This window comes from Xiphophorus hellerii, chromosome 7 (genome assembly GCF_003331165.1).
Source record: "Xiphophorus hellerii strain 12219 chromosome 7, Xiphophorus_hellerii-4.1, whole genome shotgun sequence".
NCBI lineage: Eukaryota > Metazoa > Chordata > Actinopteri > Cyprinodontiformes > Poeciliidae > Xiphophorus > Xiphophorus hellerii.
Genome location: NC_045678.1, coordinates 26,121,542 through 26,137,379, shown reverse-complemented (window position 1 = coordinate 26,137,379; position 15,838 = coordinate 26,121,542). Strand labels below are relative to the sequence as shown.

Below are 15,838 nucleotides of genomic sequence, written 5' to 3'. Positions count from 1 at the left end.
ATGAATTCTTTCTTCTCCAGTTCTCCCTTAAAACCAAACAAAGGCATAAACCCTCTGCCTTCAGTTGTGTTGTAAATGTATCTGGTTGAGCCCTGGAGAGAGAGGACAAGCAAGACATTACCTAAGGACACATTCCAGCTGAGATAGTGATCTCAGTTTCAACCTTTGAGACGAGCTGGTGTTTAAACTTTTAAACCCAAGTTAACCCTTAGATTTATGAATGAACTGGATTCCTACATCCAATATTTTTGCATGACTCAAAAGGAATCAGCTGTAAAAACAAATGTAAAACTGTGTTTTCTGGTTAGGTTCAGGTCAAAACTGTTCAAGTTGGGGGAAAATGGTAAAATAGGCTATTTATATGTACAATATTTTCTACATATGCTTAATTTACCATCATTTGTAGCATCCTGGACCGGCATGGCTCATTTAAAGTGAGAAGAGGTTTGAAATGCCAGCTGGCCTTGTAAAGAGCACTCACACACACTGACTGCTGCAACAATGTTTCTAAGCTATTTATCGTTGATGTTGAGACAAAAATATGTAAATAAAACTCCCTCACTGTGCTGAGCTCCTCTACACAACTTGAGATTTCAACAAGCAGGCTCAAACTAAAAAAATAAAATAAAATAAGAACCCAACCTTAAAAATTATGTACTTTCACTTAAGTTGTCAGTTTCAGGGTTTTAGTTGTCTGTAGCAACAATGTTTAATGACATTTTTTACAGGTCTACAATAAGTAAATCAATCAACAGTCAAAAAATGTAGAAAATGTAAATCAAATTTAGAGCAATCTCAAAAATCATGACAGAATATTTTAAACATGGCAACAGTTTCTTAAATTGTTTCTTTAGATTTGACAGACGACTTAAGGTTTTAATTAATAGTCCTTATCAGTGGACAGTCTGGCAGCTTTCTTTATGAGGTATTCTGCACAGAATCACTTTCTTCTGAGATAAATAAATTCTTGAAAAGGAGAAAACACGAGATACAATGTTATGTTTTGTGCAAACATTTAAAATGGTGGGAGTTAATTTTTATAACCAAGAAGAAACTCCAGAGCAACACAAAGGAGCAATAAGAATCTTCTATTATAATGTCCTTTTTGAATGTTTAATCAATATCTCCCATGGAGTATCAAGGATTTGGAAAGAGTCTTGGAAGACTCTTACATGAAGAAGGAATATTTACAATTTAGTAATAACTCTGCTCTAATCATTAATGAAAAAATTTAAAGCATTTTTTTGGCTTCCTTTGAAGAACTTATTTTTTATATAGAACTTTTGGAAGACTTTTCTCAACCTCTTGCACACACTATGTTAATTGACTCAAAAATAATTAAAGACCATTGTAAGCAAATGACCTTGTAACAAAGGGATTTTGTTCCTGGAAAAAGTGGCTTTTCAGATGCTTTTATAAAGATTTAAACTGCAAGAAAGCTACAGATTTGAGAAAAGCAATCAGTCTTTTATCCCCTGATGGTCAGTTGATTCTTAACAATAGAGAAAATAAATAAAATAAAAAGAAATTGCTGTAATGCTGTGACATTATAGCAATAGTAAATCCTCTATTTCTTCACATTTAGACCAAGGATTTTAGATATGTCACCATATTTGGTCAGACAGGAAACAGAATAACAATTAGGTATATTTGGTGTTCAAACAATTAAAATTATAAGCATTTTTAGACAGTCTCTCAGGTATTCGTACAGTTCAGCTATTTGTTTTGTGGCTATCGCCTCCTCTGTTCCAACGAAATAAGTCTTTTGCCTTCGTTTTGATGAAGATTACATTATTCTTCATCACCAACATGCTGTGGTGAGGTAAACACACTTGGGGTTAATATGCAAAGTGCAAACCACCTAAAGGAAGGTGCTGTCATGCATTAACAACCAGTAACTCAACCCTTCTTACCAAAGCAGTCCTTACAAACTGTGACTAAATTTGAAACTTCTTAGCTAATGTCATCCCTATACTGACTCAGGTTTTGTCTCTCCACTCAGGACTCTGGACATTAATCTTCATCCTTTTTCTGACCTTTTTCTCACCCAGTCTCAAAACTTTAAAACATTCATCCGATGGTCAGATTACGTTTGTAATCTGTTCAATCAGGCATGACAGGCCGAGTGAATGCTTGTTAATTTTTCACGGGTTCTGGTTCATTGGCTTTGACTGAAAGGACATAGTTGTAGAGATCAAGAGATAAATATGATCCTGTTTAGCCTCTGGGGAGGAACTTTTCTCTGGTTACCAGGAAATATGAATCCGCTAGGAAGATAATCTAATTATATAAGCATTTAATGTTTTTTTACATTTTTAAATGTGAGGAAGTAAAAAATGTAAATTACTTGTAATGCAAGTGAAACAACATTCTGATTTACATTTTATTTTGGTAGTGAGTAAAAACAGAAGTAAAAAATGTAAAGCCTGTGCTGTTTTAGGCTGAGTAGAGTTTCGTGCAACCTCAGAACAAACACTGACAGATGAAATAAATCTCTCCAGATTATATGCCTGGGGCTTCAACAAAACACATTACTGAAATCATATACAGTTCATGTCATAAAACAGGAATCTGTGATCTTCTTTGGCTTCAGAAAGACCTATATAAGGAAAAAGTGCTGTAAAGTTTATTGCTCTCACTAAATATCAGGAAGGATCATTTCTGAACCTGTTATCCCTTTAAACCATGAAGGAATCATCTTACATCTTTTGGTGTGGACATAGTGACAATGTCCATCTTTAATTTGAACAAAAACACGGAGAAGATCCACAATCTATTTTATGTGTTTGTTAAAATAAAACTTCTATAGTTTAAACCAGATGTAACACAAGGTGAAATTGGAGTTTACAGCTAATTTAGAGGACATAAGGACACAATCCATTGCCTTCAAGAAGCTTTGAGCTTTTCTATATTATATTTGTTACAACCTCAAACTTCATGACACTTCACAACTTGTACTGCATTGGGATTAAATGTGACAGTCTGACTCATTACAAGCTGCATTTCCATTACGAATGTGCTCAGTATTTGATATTCTAAGGAGGCTAATATGTCTTTAGTTTCGGTTGAAGGCATTTGGTTGAAATGGATTTTATTTGATGGTTTCACCTTAAAGATACTGAATACAAATGCATTTCACATATAAGTCAAGATGGAGGTTCCAGTGTTGCCTTCATACCATCTGGACAATTGTAAATGGCTACCATTGCAGACAAGACATTAACACACACAAACACAGCAGACACACACATATAAGTGCACCCCTTCATTCACAGACACACACAGATTCAAATATGCTTCATTAACTAGCAGTGCCTGGGTGCTTCTCATTAGCTGCTGAGGCGTAACGGTGAAAACTGGGTTATTGCTTGGCAAATGCACACATGTACATATGTACAGCAAACATAAAGCCAAACACAGAAATACATGAAAAAACACAAATTAGCCTCAAAACAGACAAAAAACATTTAATATTAGCATTCAAATGTTCAAATCAAATGTTTTCTCATTTTTCCCCACATGTTGTGGGTGGTTATTTTTTTGTAACCCACTTCCTCTTGATTTATGTCAAAGCAATCACTCTGAGTCCTCATCTATTTTGTTCACTATTTCCCTCTGTCTTTTGCACAAAATTAGACTGCACACAAATTTAATTATGTGGGCCTGCCTCATGTTGTGTACGTCCTCCTCTAAGATTGGCAGTTCTCAAGAATGAGAAGAGGCAATAAGAATTGATCGAGGTTGTCTAAACATTTTCTCATATTCCTGAGATTCCATAAATAAAAAACAACTTAAAGACAGCATTGTATTTTATATTTTAATGTTTGTTTTGTTATTGTTGTCCAAGTGTCTTGTCCACTACAATGTATGCTGCTGCTGTTTGTTGTTGCGCATCTCATGCTCCAGTCAGTTACCTTAATAAAAGTATCTTGCATTGGGTCTTATTCAATTACTCAAAATGTTTAGTCTTCATTCTTTAAAGCTTTCATGCTTTAAAGGCTCTAAATCTACAGGCTGGAAACTTCCCCTATTTTTCCAGGAAGCCTGTTGTTCCTTTTTCATGGCTTGGCAACACTCTCTCTGCCTAACTATGATTTCTTATGATTAAACACAAAAAAAGAAATAGAATTAACGCAAAGCTTGCATTAGAGAAAACATAAAAGCACAACCTTATTGATACTATTGAAGTTCGATTCTGCTGTTGGGTCCAGATATTACTTTGTGTGATTAATTTTAAAGGTAACTTCATGTATTGAAAAGTTGATTTGGGGTTTAGCTACTTTTTAAACACAGCTAAGTCAGGTTTAACACACAAAAAATTCCTTTTTCACAGAGGTTTTGGTTGGTTATTTCCCCAAAATAAATTAACTCATTATTCAAAACCAGATTTCTTTAATTTAATCTGGTTTTCTTGGTCTGATATTAATTCTCCAATGATTTAAGCAAATCTGGCTCAGTGGGAATAGTAGCTATTTTGCAATTCTAAACTTGTGAGTTTGACTCCAGGTTCCTAGTGCCTCGTGTCAATGTGCTAATGGGCAAGGCACTCCGAGTTGCATACTGATCTGAATGTGAATGTGGCTCTGGTGGGAAGCATTCTGAGTTAGGGGTGCACCAATTGAAAAAACTGAAAAAAAAACATCTTCAATATGGAAGAATTAAGTGGTGCTAATTTAATTAAAGCAACACCTCAGAGAGGGGTCGAGGTAGAGAATAAGAGCTATTATTAATCTCTTTCTTCCCCTATAAGGAAAACACTAAAGCAGATCCTCAGTTCAGTCAAGCAGACACACTCTCCAAGGGTGAAGAGGCGCCTCAGCTACCTGGGGTCAAAATGAGATAGGAAGCCGGGCGGTCACAGACAGATGAGCTGTTAAATGAGGTGATCACTGTGGAGCAATGGGCAATTTGTCCCCATGTACCAGTGGCCACAGGGCAGAGATTAACCCCCTCTCAAATTATCCAAAGTAATGCTGAGTGTTATCGAAGCTGCAGCTCAGATCTGTCTTAACAAGAACAGCAACCGAAACAAAGCCCTGTTTGTTTTCTCTTTTTGCACAACTTGACCTGTAAAACACCTATTATATCATTTTGGTCATAATTTTAAGGTATTTAAGGTAGATTGGATGCAATTACATTTCTAATGACAGTATACAAAACAGTCGCTGTAATGTGCTTCAGTTTGGGATTTTCTGCTCTGCCTCATGCTATTTGACACCAAATCCCTTCCAGTAAATTGGCAAGTTACACATCACAAGCAGCGAGAAAAGGAGAAATCAAAGGAGCGCTGATAGCTGGCAGTTCATTGAAGCTCTGGCGTATAATTCAAACTGTGGTATCATTTTCCTTTTAATCTTTACAGAAGCTCCTAAAACTTTCTACATGGGTTGTTTATGATGTGGCTTATGAAGGAAGATTTCCACGAATAAATTGGCCCTGAACATCTAAACTGTAGTAGCGTTGACTCTAACACTGCATGGCCTTCTGCCTCCAGGAAATATGAAGCCACTTTTGCAAACAGAAGAGAGAAATAAAAGGTCAGTAGTTCACATCGCTGACCTCAATCTGATCTGTGTCGCAGAGTGAATACCTCTGGGATTCCTCAACCTGAAATACAATGTATTATTTAAAACCCATTAAGCTGCAGGAATGTTGACTAGGCTTTTTATTGCTGCAGAAGCAAATTGGGGCAAAGAGGAGACATCACTGAAACCTGACTGAACAAAAAATAAGTCAATGTCTATTCCTGTGGTCTTCACACAAAGCAGAAGATTGAAATACTCCTTTATGTCAGTGGACACCTACTATTTACTGAGGTAATAGATCAGAGTGACAATTAATTACCATAGCAAAAATTCCCAAATACTTCAGATCCTCTCTGAAAACACAAATATCTGCCTATGTTCAAAGTTTAAATACCAAATGTATCTTAATATGCATCAAAACACTCAGTTTAAACTGTCTTGGCAGTACAACAGAAGCTAACATCTACAGTCATGTTAGCTCCAAGGAAAATGAATTGTGCTCCTGGATTGGCTGCTTTGCAAATGCCAGGCAACAGCGTATCAAATAGTATTGCACCTGAGTATTTCAGCTCCCCAAACTGTACATTGTTTTAAAATATTTTAGATATTTGCGAAATAAAATCCACAAATATGCAGATTTTTTTTGTAAATAATTTGAAGTTACTTTCCACAAAAAAATATGTCCATTGTATATCATCTATTACCAAGCCTTCTCTCTTCAACGTCACATCAGCCCTGCAAATTTAATTTGCAGATAATTTTTTTAGTCATGGAATACATAGACAAACAATGTAAGTTTAATTTCACACTTCATTTGTTACTTGACATTATCGATCAATCAAATTCCCGCAAGCTGTCTTCTTACAATTTGCTACATTTGTACCAGCAGGATGGGTGATGTTTGAGCTATGCGCTAAGTTAACTTACTGCTTCCTTCACTGAAAATCTTCACTTCAATCAAAACCCTTTTTCACACTTAAATAAAATTCGAAACTGAGCCACTTATGCAGACTGATTTCTAAATACATTCCTATGCGTCCTGTGGGTTATGTTAGCCAAAACATAACCCACACTAACCAGTGATAACACAGCTATAAACTTTGTTTGTAAGTTCATAATGGAGTTAATCAGCAACTCAATTGCAAAATGCCAGCTTCAGAGTTCAGAGTTTTAGATCTACTGGAAGGACCCGTTTAGGAGTAAAAACAGGTGGCCTGAATAAAAATGGTAGACAGGTGATTAGCTAGCTATTGGTAACAGGGAGGTCATCTATAGGCAGGGGCCACTCCAACAAGTGAGGAACCAAACCATTACTAAGCAAGAGTGTTTTATAAATAAAACAAAAATATTAAACTTGTCATCCAACAAACATTTGCTCAGCAATCAGACATATTAACTCAGAAACTTGTGTTAATCAAGCATTAATGGCCAATGTTGGCATGATGTTGTCAATAATATCAGATCTGATTTATCCAAAATGAAGTAATATTTTGATCTTAATAACAGGTTTCTTCTGACAGAAAGTAATATTACCATATTTGGAGTGGCCCAGCCAGAGTCCCAACTAGTGGAGGGAGCTGAAGATTAGGGTTGTGTCACTGAGGCCTGCCAACCTCAAACACCTGGAGCTTATCGTCACAGATAAAATGTTAAATACCAGTAGAAATGGGCAAAAATTAAGAACATGGTCAGCAATTAAAAGAAGGACTTGATTGTTGTAATGCCAATAAAAATCATCCAACAGATTACTGAAAAAAATTACATTTTTTAAAAATAAAAGGGTAATAAGAAGTTGTTTTTAATTTTTTTTTTAACTTCTTTACTTTGTTTTATCCTTTAAGAGATGTTAATCTCTTAAAATAAAAAAAACTAGCTTCTTGTTTGTATAAAAACTATTTAAAATTTCAATTTGACTTAACTGTGCAGTGGGTAAGTTGATTATTTAAAAGGCTATTATAACAATGTAGACATTAGTTTTCTAATGTAGCAAAAGATCTACAACTGCTTAAAAAGAGTGGATTATTCACCAAAAATTAATATGAGCTCCTTTTATATTCCTATTTTTTTCCACTATGGAAGCTGAAGCCTATCTTTAGATTTAATAATCCCATCCAAAAGTTATGAAGGGGGAACAACTCTTTCATTTACTAATACACATCCACTGTACCGTAGTTAAAAGCTGTAGTGTAGAAACACAAACTGTAAAAACTGTTCTAGCTACAAAGTGTAGCATTAGTTGCTTAAAACTCACATCATGTCTCTGAAAGCCTAAGAAGGGAAATAAAAAGAGGCACTCAGGAAGCGTGTACACAGAAAGTTTTTAATGATTTAAATATTCTAAAGCAGTATGAAAAGCAGCTGCACTAAAGCAGGGTGAGGCAGTTTTTCTTAGCTTTCTTTTCCTCTTTTTACTCCCCGCTCACTATCTTTCTAATTAGCAGAAGTCCTGAAGGCGGATCTGTCGCGCAGGATGCACACAAACACACACGGCTCCCATTCCACACACAGCAGGGCACAGTTATATATCAGCACTATTAAAACTTTCACTATCCAGTCCCACCTACCTCATTTATCTCTCTCTGTCTTCTTAAAGCCTCTGAGCTGCCACTGGCCCTCCACCCCCACTGATTTGTGATGCTTCTTTTAAACGCCCTCTTGAGTCTTTTCACATTGGAATTGGGTTCAAGGATGAGAGACTAAACAAAAGCCTATTATTTTTAAAAGTCAATCCACTTCTTATGGAGAGTTTAGGGCTTAACCTGGACCTATAAGGCAAAACCCCCAATGAAAAATTAACCTAACAGTGTCTGGAGGCAGTATCACTGGGTATTCTAGTTTATCTGACTCTACACCTCTTTTGTGTTCTCATGACTACTGTAAAGAAAATATCTTTAAGCTGTGGATGTAGAATTTCTGCCAACTAACCACAATATTTTTGCAGTACTATCTGTGTTCTGGCAAAAGCAGTAAGTAAATGACATAAAATGCCAACCTGTTTTTTGTCTTTGTATTTATTATTGTAACATACAAAAAAATTGACTCTTTCTACAACCAGAGCAGGATGAGAGCAGCTATACTGAGTCAGAATAGGAAAGAAAGATTTTAAACTTTACAGAAAAATTCTACAAATAAGCAATGCCTGTATATGCAAGATATGAGCTGTTTCTATGATTATTAATAGCATAGCAGATATAGCTTTTTTCTACATCACTCCCCTAATAATTTTCTTACCATCCGGGGAAGAAGGTTCAACGTTTCTGTGCAGTTTATTAGTGCTCACAATGTGTGCAATAATGGCTGATTTAAAAGAATATATATATATAATAGTCACATAACATGTCACCAAAATGACATTCCACAATATGTGGGTCTTATAGTAAAGAAATGTAAAAAGCTCCAAAAATAAATGTGTCTTTTGTTTCAGCATTATAATCTTATACTTTCAAATTCATTTTTGTTCTTATTACATTTATTAAGTGTGGGGGGGGAAAGTTACAACTAAATATACATGACTAGAGAGCATATTTATAAAATGATATTACATTCAATTAGCAATCCATGATTTCCTGTTTGCCACAGAACTCTGTATCATAGCAACTCTTTAAAATGGGAAGAATAACAAAACATAGAAGTAAGGTAGAGTTTGTTGATCTGTACAAGTCAATATATGGTTACAAGAAACTAAGTATACACCTAAACTTACTCATATCTACAGTAAGAAGGATTCAAAGATTTAAAACAATTGGAAGTGTGACAAATAAGATTGTGATAAATGTTTTTAACCCATAAATGATGAAGAGGAATAAACACACTCCAAAGCTCAAAAAGATATGCAGCATATTTCTATAAAAGATTCTGCAGATCTTTTAAAAAAAGATCTGAAACATCTTTTTTTGTCGGATACTGCAGATATGTTGCCAGAAAAAGCTATTTAATATTCTTCTGTAAACTCAACAAAAATTTATTACTGTGGAATTTAAATTAGTGTTTCACCAAAATAACTACCGCTATACTGCTGATTTGGAAGGAAACAATCTTGATAAAGATTGCATAGATATTTATCAAGGGCGTCAACAAATGTTGGTATATTGTTGTGTAGATTTATTGGTCACATGTCGATCATACCTATTTATAAACCCAGAAATTGTAATATTTTATCGAGGTCAAATTAAAGTATTGAAAGTGTTTGAGCTACTGAAATTATATGTCTGGATTTCAGAAGATTTGATTGGTTACAGATAAAACCTACAGATCACAAATTAAAATAAGATTGTTTATGTGTTTATGCAGCTTATGAATCATTCATAGTGTCAAACTTAAACAGGCAGTGCAAACTGCTGTGTTTTAATTGCTTGCAGTCATTAAGCTCACATTGTCAGAGTTTCCTGATGTTTTCCTGTGAGTCATTCCACAAAGTGTTTCCTATCTGCCGTTTGACTATACCAGCAACATAGTTGCTTGCTGTTTGTGGAATATGTTGAATGAATTTAAATTGAATCCCAGGCTGTCACTTGAAAGAACACTACCTCAGAGAAAGAGGATTAAAGCGACTCTTTTTCTGTGCGCTGAGTAGAGTAACTGAGTCCTTTTCCCCTTTATTGGCTCTGCCCTAAAAAAAATGACAGCCAAAACGGGGGAATAATTGATTTAATAATGACCTGTTATATCTTTTGATTAGCTTACTAAAGTATTAAATAAAGTTTTACCAATACCTAAAACGCCTAACAGATTAAAAATAGTGTGCCACACAGAATCAAAAATGTGAATTGAGATTCTGTTGCATTTTTGTCAGGATTTTAAAAAGTTCTTTTTTGGGTTTGCAGTTTTAGATTGGAACGCAGTCAAACGACAGCGAGGCAACCTGGCGGCAACGATAAGTCATAACTGTTTCTGTAAATCCAGAACACTCACTCTTTGCTTTTGTTAGAGGAAACAAAGGACAGAGATCAGAGGAAGCTCTTATGAACACCCCAGCTAGAGCATCACAGAGAAAGTGTGAGCATGCAGCGTAACCAGAGATATTAAGAGACATTGAGGAAAGTTCAAAGAGCCGCTTGGAGGTCCAAACGCCTGTCCTGATGTGGCAGAATCATCTGCATCAGGATTACTCTGACGGTTTGCTAATGGAGTTAAGAGTAACCAGTAGGAAAGAGAAATCAGAAGTATAACTAAACTACAGAAGATGGGGGGGGGGGAAAATAAATACACACCAAGTGTCATTTAAACAGACTTATAAGAAATTTAGATTTTTTTTTTAATATGACTGCACAGACATTTTCTAAAACAAAATGTTGTTTTGGCATTTAGACAACACTGTGTACGAAATGTACTTAAATACACCACACCACAGCTGTTAGGAAATCCCCCCAGGTCAGCGTTACTCTGCACTACAGTATCAGTTTGTTGTTGTTTGTCTTATGCTGTACAGCAGTTTGGACTGAACGCTGCAGGCAGCTGCATTTGGACTTCAGCTGATTTTCCTCTTGTGCCATGGATGTTTATCTTAGCTTGATGTTGTTTCAGGTGAAATACAAAGTAAATAAGTTAAAGTGAAAAACAAATAACACATGAACCTGTTTATTAGTGGCTAAGTGCACTTTATATTTCTAGTTCTAGTAGTAGAGGTTCTAGATTTTTTTTTTTTTTTGTATGCCATTTGTGGTGAATCGTGAGTTTTTTGTCAAGGACTCTATAAACGTGTGCAGTTGTTCTAGCTTTTCTATTAAAAGTCAGCCTTCCACTTTTGTTTGAGTGTGACCAATACATTTGGGGGGTAAACCCCTTTTGCTTTCTGACAGGCTGGACATCATATCTCATGAAGTAGCTCTCACTGATCCCAAAGTGGCTCTAAGCTGTTTACTGGTTAAGCTCTCGGCCAGCGTTTTGACAGCTCTGGTTGCCAAAGAGTAAATCCTGAGAGGAGAGAGTGGTTTAGCGGTTCAGAAAAATGAATGCATGCGTCTAGGAAATCACACACTCCATTTCAGGAGTTATTTTGTTTTTCTTGTTGTCCAGGTGTCCACTGATTTGTTTTGTTAGTGTGTGCTCACATCTGTTCATTTGTTGCTGTTGCATGGCCACACCCTCCTGATTTGAATGGAAGGTCCATTAGTATGAAGATAAGTTTTTTTTCTCAAAGATGGAATCAAGTTGGTATCATCCATTCAGTAATGAGTTACAAATGCTTCTCAAAAAGGGCCTTCTTAATATTATTCTCATATTTCTGATTCTGTGGATTTTGCTGCTGATTTGGGACCAGGTCGTAGAAGCAACAATCTGGACAAACATCCCCAGAACTCCTTGTTTCCATCTGTCTCTTTCAGCTCTTCCTGGGGAGAAGTGGTGCACTTCCAAGCCAGCCATTAGATATATACACTACAGCTCAAACGTTTGAAAGCAAAGTCAAGTTTTGGTTGAAAATGTCTTTTTTAGCCCTTTTTTAAACCAGCAGATTTATCTTACTTTTTTATTCCACCTTAATTTACCGATTCTCTGTAAAAAAACAAAAAAAAACCCATCACTTTACACCACAAAACAGTAGTGGTGATTACACCATAAAATCTGGTAGAGACTGATATATCCGGTGAGCATAGTTGTTAAATTAAAAGTCAGTCACTAAAAACAAGCACAATGAGTTATTATTTGTGATTAATTTGTGAAATAAGTGAGTGAAATGAATAAGTTGGCTGCCGATGATTACAGTCACTGGCAGCAAATAAGCAAGAAGGGAATACAGGCAATAGTAGTGAGTATTGAGAAGAGCTATGAACAATGACACTGAGTTTCTGGACTGTTTTTTGAATTGTAGTCTGCCTACGGTTGTAGTTTGGCAATGGCAGCGAAGGAAGTGAATGAAGTCATTTAGTTCATATTGGCCACATTTCCAAATATATAGAGCAGCTAAAGTTCTCTCTTCGCAGTGTGGGGGATGGATGTTTACAGCGCACACAGTGCCCGGTAAGCTTCATAGTATACCTTCCTTCAGGATTGACCTGACATTACATTACGGCCAAACGTTAGCAAATGGGTAAAATCAGATCCAATCATTTAAAACTTCAATATGCCAGAAGCAATAATTTCTCAAAAGGCAAAAGTCCAGAGCCTCTGTACAAAGTGGAAAAGGCTAGTATGTCACAAATTTAACAATGATGTAATGTTAACTATAAGTTGATTTACAAAATGATTCAATCAGATACAAGACTGAGGGTTTGGAAATAAATATTCAACTGTCACTGACTGTTGTAGGTTTAAACCAAATCAGGCAATTCTCAGGAAGAACTTGGTTTCTCAAGCTCTGCAGAAAAACATTTCACCAAATCAAAAGCATTTTAGGAATATATAATCAAACAATTTAAATAATATGGAGGAATTTCAGTGTGTAAACAAAAAGAGGAGAAATTCACAAAGGTGGACACCTGCAGACCTTATTTGCCAGTCAGCAGTGCATCAATAATTCATCAATAGTTAATAAAATAAAATGGATAGAGATACTGTATCTTTCCATTTGCAACATAGTGACTCATGCAGCTTCAGTCTTTGAAGGTACAAAGTGGATGAGCGGTGACTTAACTGGGCTTACAGAAGCAAATGTTTTCTTCAGCATGACATCTTTCTCTGGAGAAATTTGATTCTCTTTTAAACAAAATAATTGCTGCATATCTTCTGTTCTCATCTATCTATAATGCATAACATAGAACATTTCTGACACCTAAAAGTGTGACATTCTTGCAGTCGTGTGGCATATAAAGTGTCTGACGGAAGAAAGAAGCAAAAATAATGCCTGAAATCCCCAAGTATCTTCAATGCCAAAAATATCTCCATCTATATTGAAAGAAATGGAAACGCGTCTCTCTGTGTTTTCACGTGGTTTCTGCTTTTGTGTATTTGACCTATCTTGCTTTATTTTCCCACTGCTGCCAGAGTTTCTTCTGTTTTCAGGAGCATTTCCAGGTTGTGTGTGTCATTCCAACGTCTCAACAAGATTTACTGATTTCATTAAAGCCTCAAACAACAAAAATAACGGCAAATTCATGTCAAACTAATTTATAAACAAATTAAAAAACAGGACTGTGTTAACTGGGACCCAAATGTCACAACGTGATTTTAAACAAAAGCTTAGACTGGACTTGTAATCAGTATATCTGGTAGTTGAGTGTCTGGTTACTCATGTACTGTATCTTCTGTATTTTTATTAAAATATATTTAAAAATAAATATATGGGAAAAGAATGAAAAGAATCAAGTGTCTCTCACACATTTCACTGACAATCTAACAGCCCTGTTACGGTCCAGTTTAAACAGAGATTATTGTGTTTAGGCAGTAAACAGGGCGCTGGATGTCTCTACTCAACCTCTGTTAATTTTTATTTTTTTTTCCTATAACAAACCCATAACTTAGGTATTTATTGGAACAAATCAACTTTATCTTAAGCTATAAAACAAATAAAGTTAAAAGACATTTTTATTCTCGCAAAAGTTGTAAAAGAGGCTATTCCCTTTAACTGTAATCACATTATTGCCTCAAAGTTCAGAATAAAAGCAAGCAGCATAAAATTGTGACGTGGACAGAAAAAAGATATATCTTTAAAAATCTCTCTACAAAAAATAAAGATCTAAAATGTGTGGTGTGTATTTGTTTTTGAATTTTATCTCATACAACAAAAATAAAATCCAGGGCATCTAACTGCCTTCAGGAGGCACTTAGAGGGTTTTCACACCTGATAGTCTGGTAAACTCGGTTCAATTGGGACCAAAGCTGCGACATTTGTTACACTTTCAGCTGGTGTGGTTTGCTTTCACATTTTACTGTGTTATACAATCCAAACCCTTTAAAAAACCTGTTCACCTCCTCGCCTGTGGTGGCGCTGCACCAAGAACTACTTAAGTAAACAACATGAAGACCTTCTGAGGAAGACATCAGCACAACTTCATTCTTCACTAAATATAAACAGAAATGGAGTAGCATCAGATTTTAGCATTATGATTTCTCTTTTGTCTTTGACAAAATACCACAAACTTTTTCAAGCACAAGACACGCATTTTGTTTTGGTAGGATTTACCCAAAAGTCCTGCATTATAGTCAGCTTCCTGCTTTTGGAGCGGTCTCCATATATGCAATCAAACCACACCAGAGTTCATGTCAACCAAACCTAGGTTTTTAGACTTGTTTGGTCCGTGTCAAAGCTCATCTACATTTTCATACCTCCCCAAATGAGCTGCACTTCAAGGCAAACAAACTAGAGTTTGATTAAAGCAGACTAAACAGGAAGGATGTGAATAGACCCTTAAGCAGTGCACAAACTCTACCTGTGTGTACTCTAAATCCAGCTGCAGCTGTTTGTGAAGAGATTTGTTAAAGAAATGTAGTGAACATACAGCATAATCAAGATCAAAGTTAAAGCAGTGTTATGTAACAAAGCTAATATTTTCAGCTCTGAACATTTTATAGATGACTTCTCGATCCATCATCTGCCTGGACATGGAAAGAGAATGGCACATCTCTAAACATACCTAGACATATTGGCTATGGGAGTATCAATATAAGAAGAATAGAGCCTACTGACATGACAACTATTATTCATGCACTCCAGAAATCTGGCCTTTATGGAAGAGTGACAAGAAGAAAGTCATTGTTGAAAGAAGATCATAAGCTTCATATAAAGTCTACATTTTACAGAACACCAGTAGGCTACCAAAGTCAGGTGGGACCAAAGTTAAAACTTCAGACCAATGTCCAAAATACATGTGGTAAAAGCGGCTGTAGTTTTAGCTCTAGGCGTGGTTCAAGTTTAAAAGTCAGTGAAACTTTACAGCAATTAACTACACTGAAGTTCGTGATTGTTACTTAACAAAATGTAAAAAAGAAAAAAAAAAACTTTAAAAGGTACTTTTGCACTTTCACTTTTGGGGCCAAATGGAGCAGGTGAGGTTTCGGAGGTTGAAAAGCATTAAGTCTGTCTTTAATCAGTAAAATTAAATCAGTTTTTGTATCTATCCAGCTTTCAAACTGTGGGATCTTTATATTTATTAAAGCAGGTAAGCTGAGTGAGACTCACCTATGATGAACCACAGCAGAACATGTTTCTGCAGCGCTGTACCGGCGTGCGACTCCATCCTGTCGCTCCCGAAACGATCAAGAGAGTGAAGTTTCAGAGGAGGCAGCGAGCGGATCCAACAAAAGCACAAAGGGGAACCGCAAACATCATAAAGTAGCTGCTGGTAAAGAAATCCATCAAATGCGGCAACACGAGCCACCGCTGGAGCACCTTGCGCAAACTGCTCGGGGGAGAGCCCGGACTCGTCCTTGTTCCTCCC

General features: G+C 36.1%; 1 protein-coding gene across 1 annotated transcript in view; it reads right to left on the bottom strand.

The window, feature by feature from the left end:
* The window catches only part of ramp1 (receptor activity modifying protein 1), a 55,067-nt gene extending 39,332 nt beyond the window's left edge, over window positions 1-15,735 (bottom strand). The window contains exon 1 of the mRNA XM_032566880.1: window positions 15,580-15,735. Coding sequence (XP_032422771.1) covers window positions 15,580-15,637 — 58 coding nt within the window. The 5' untranslated portion in view covers window positions 15,638-15,735. The remainder of the gene's footprint in view (window positions 1-15,579) is intronic.
* Between the last annotated feature and the right edge of the window lie 103 nt (window positions 15,736-15,838).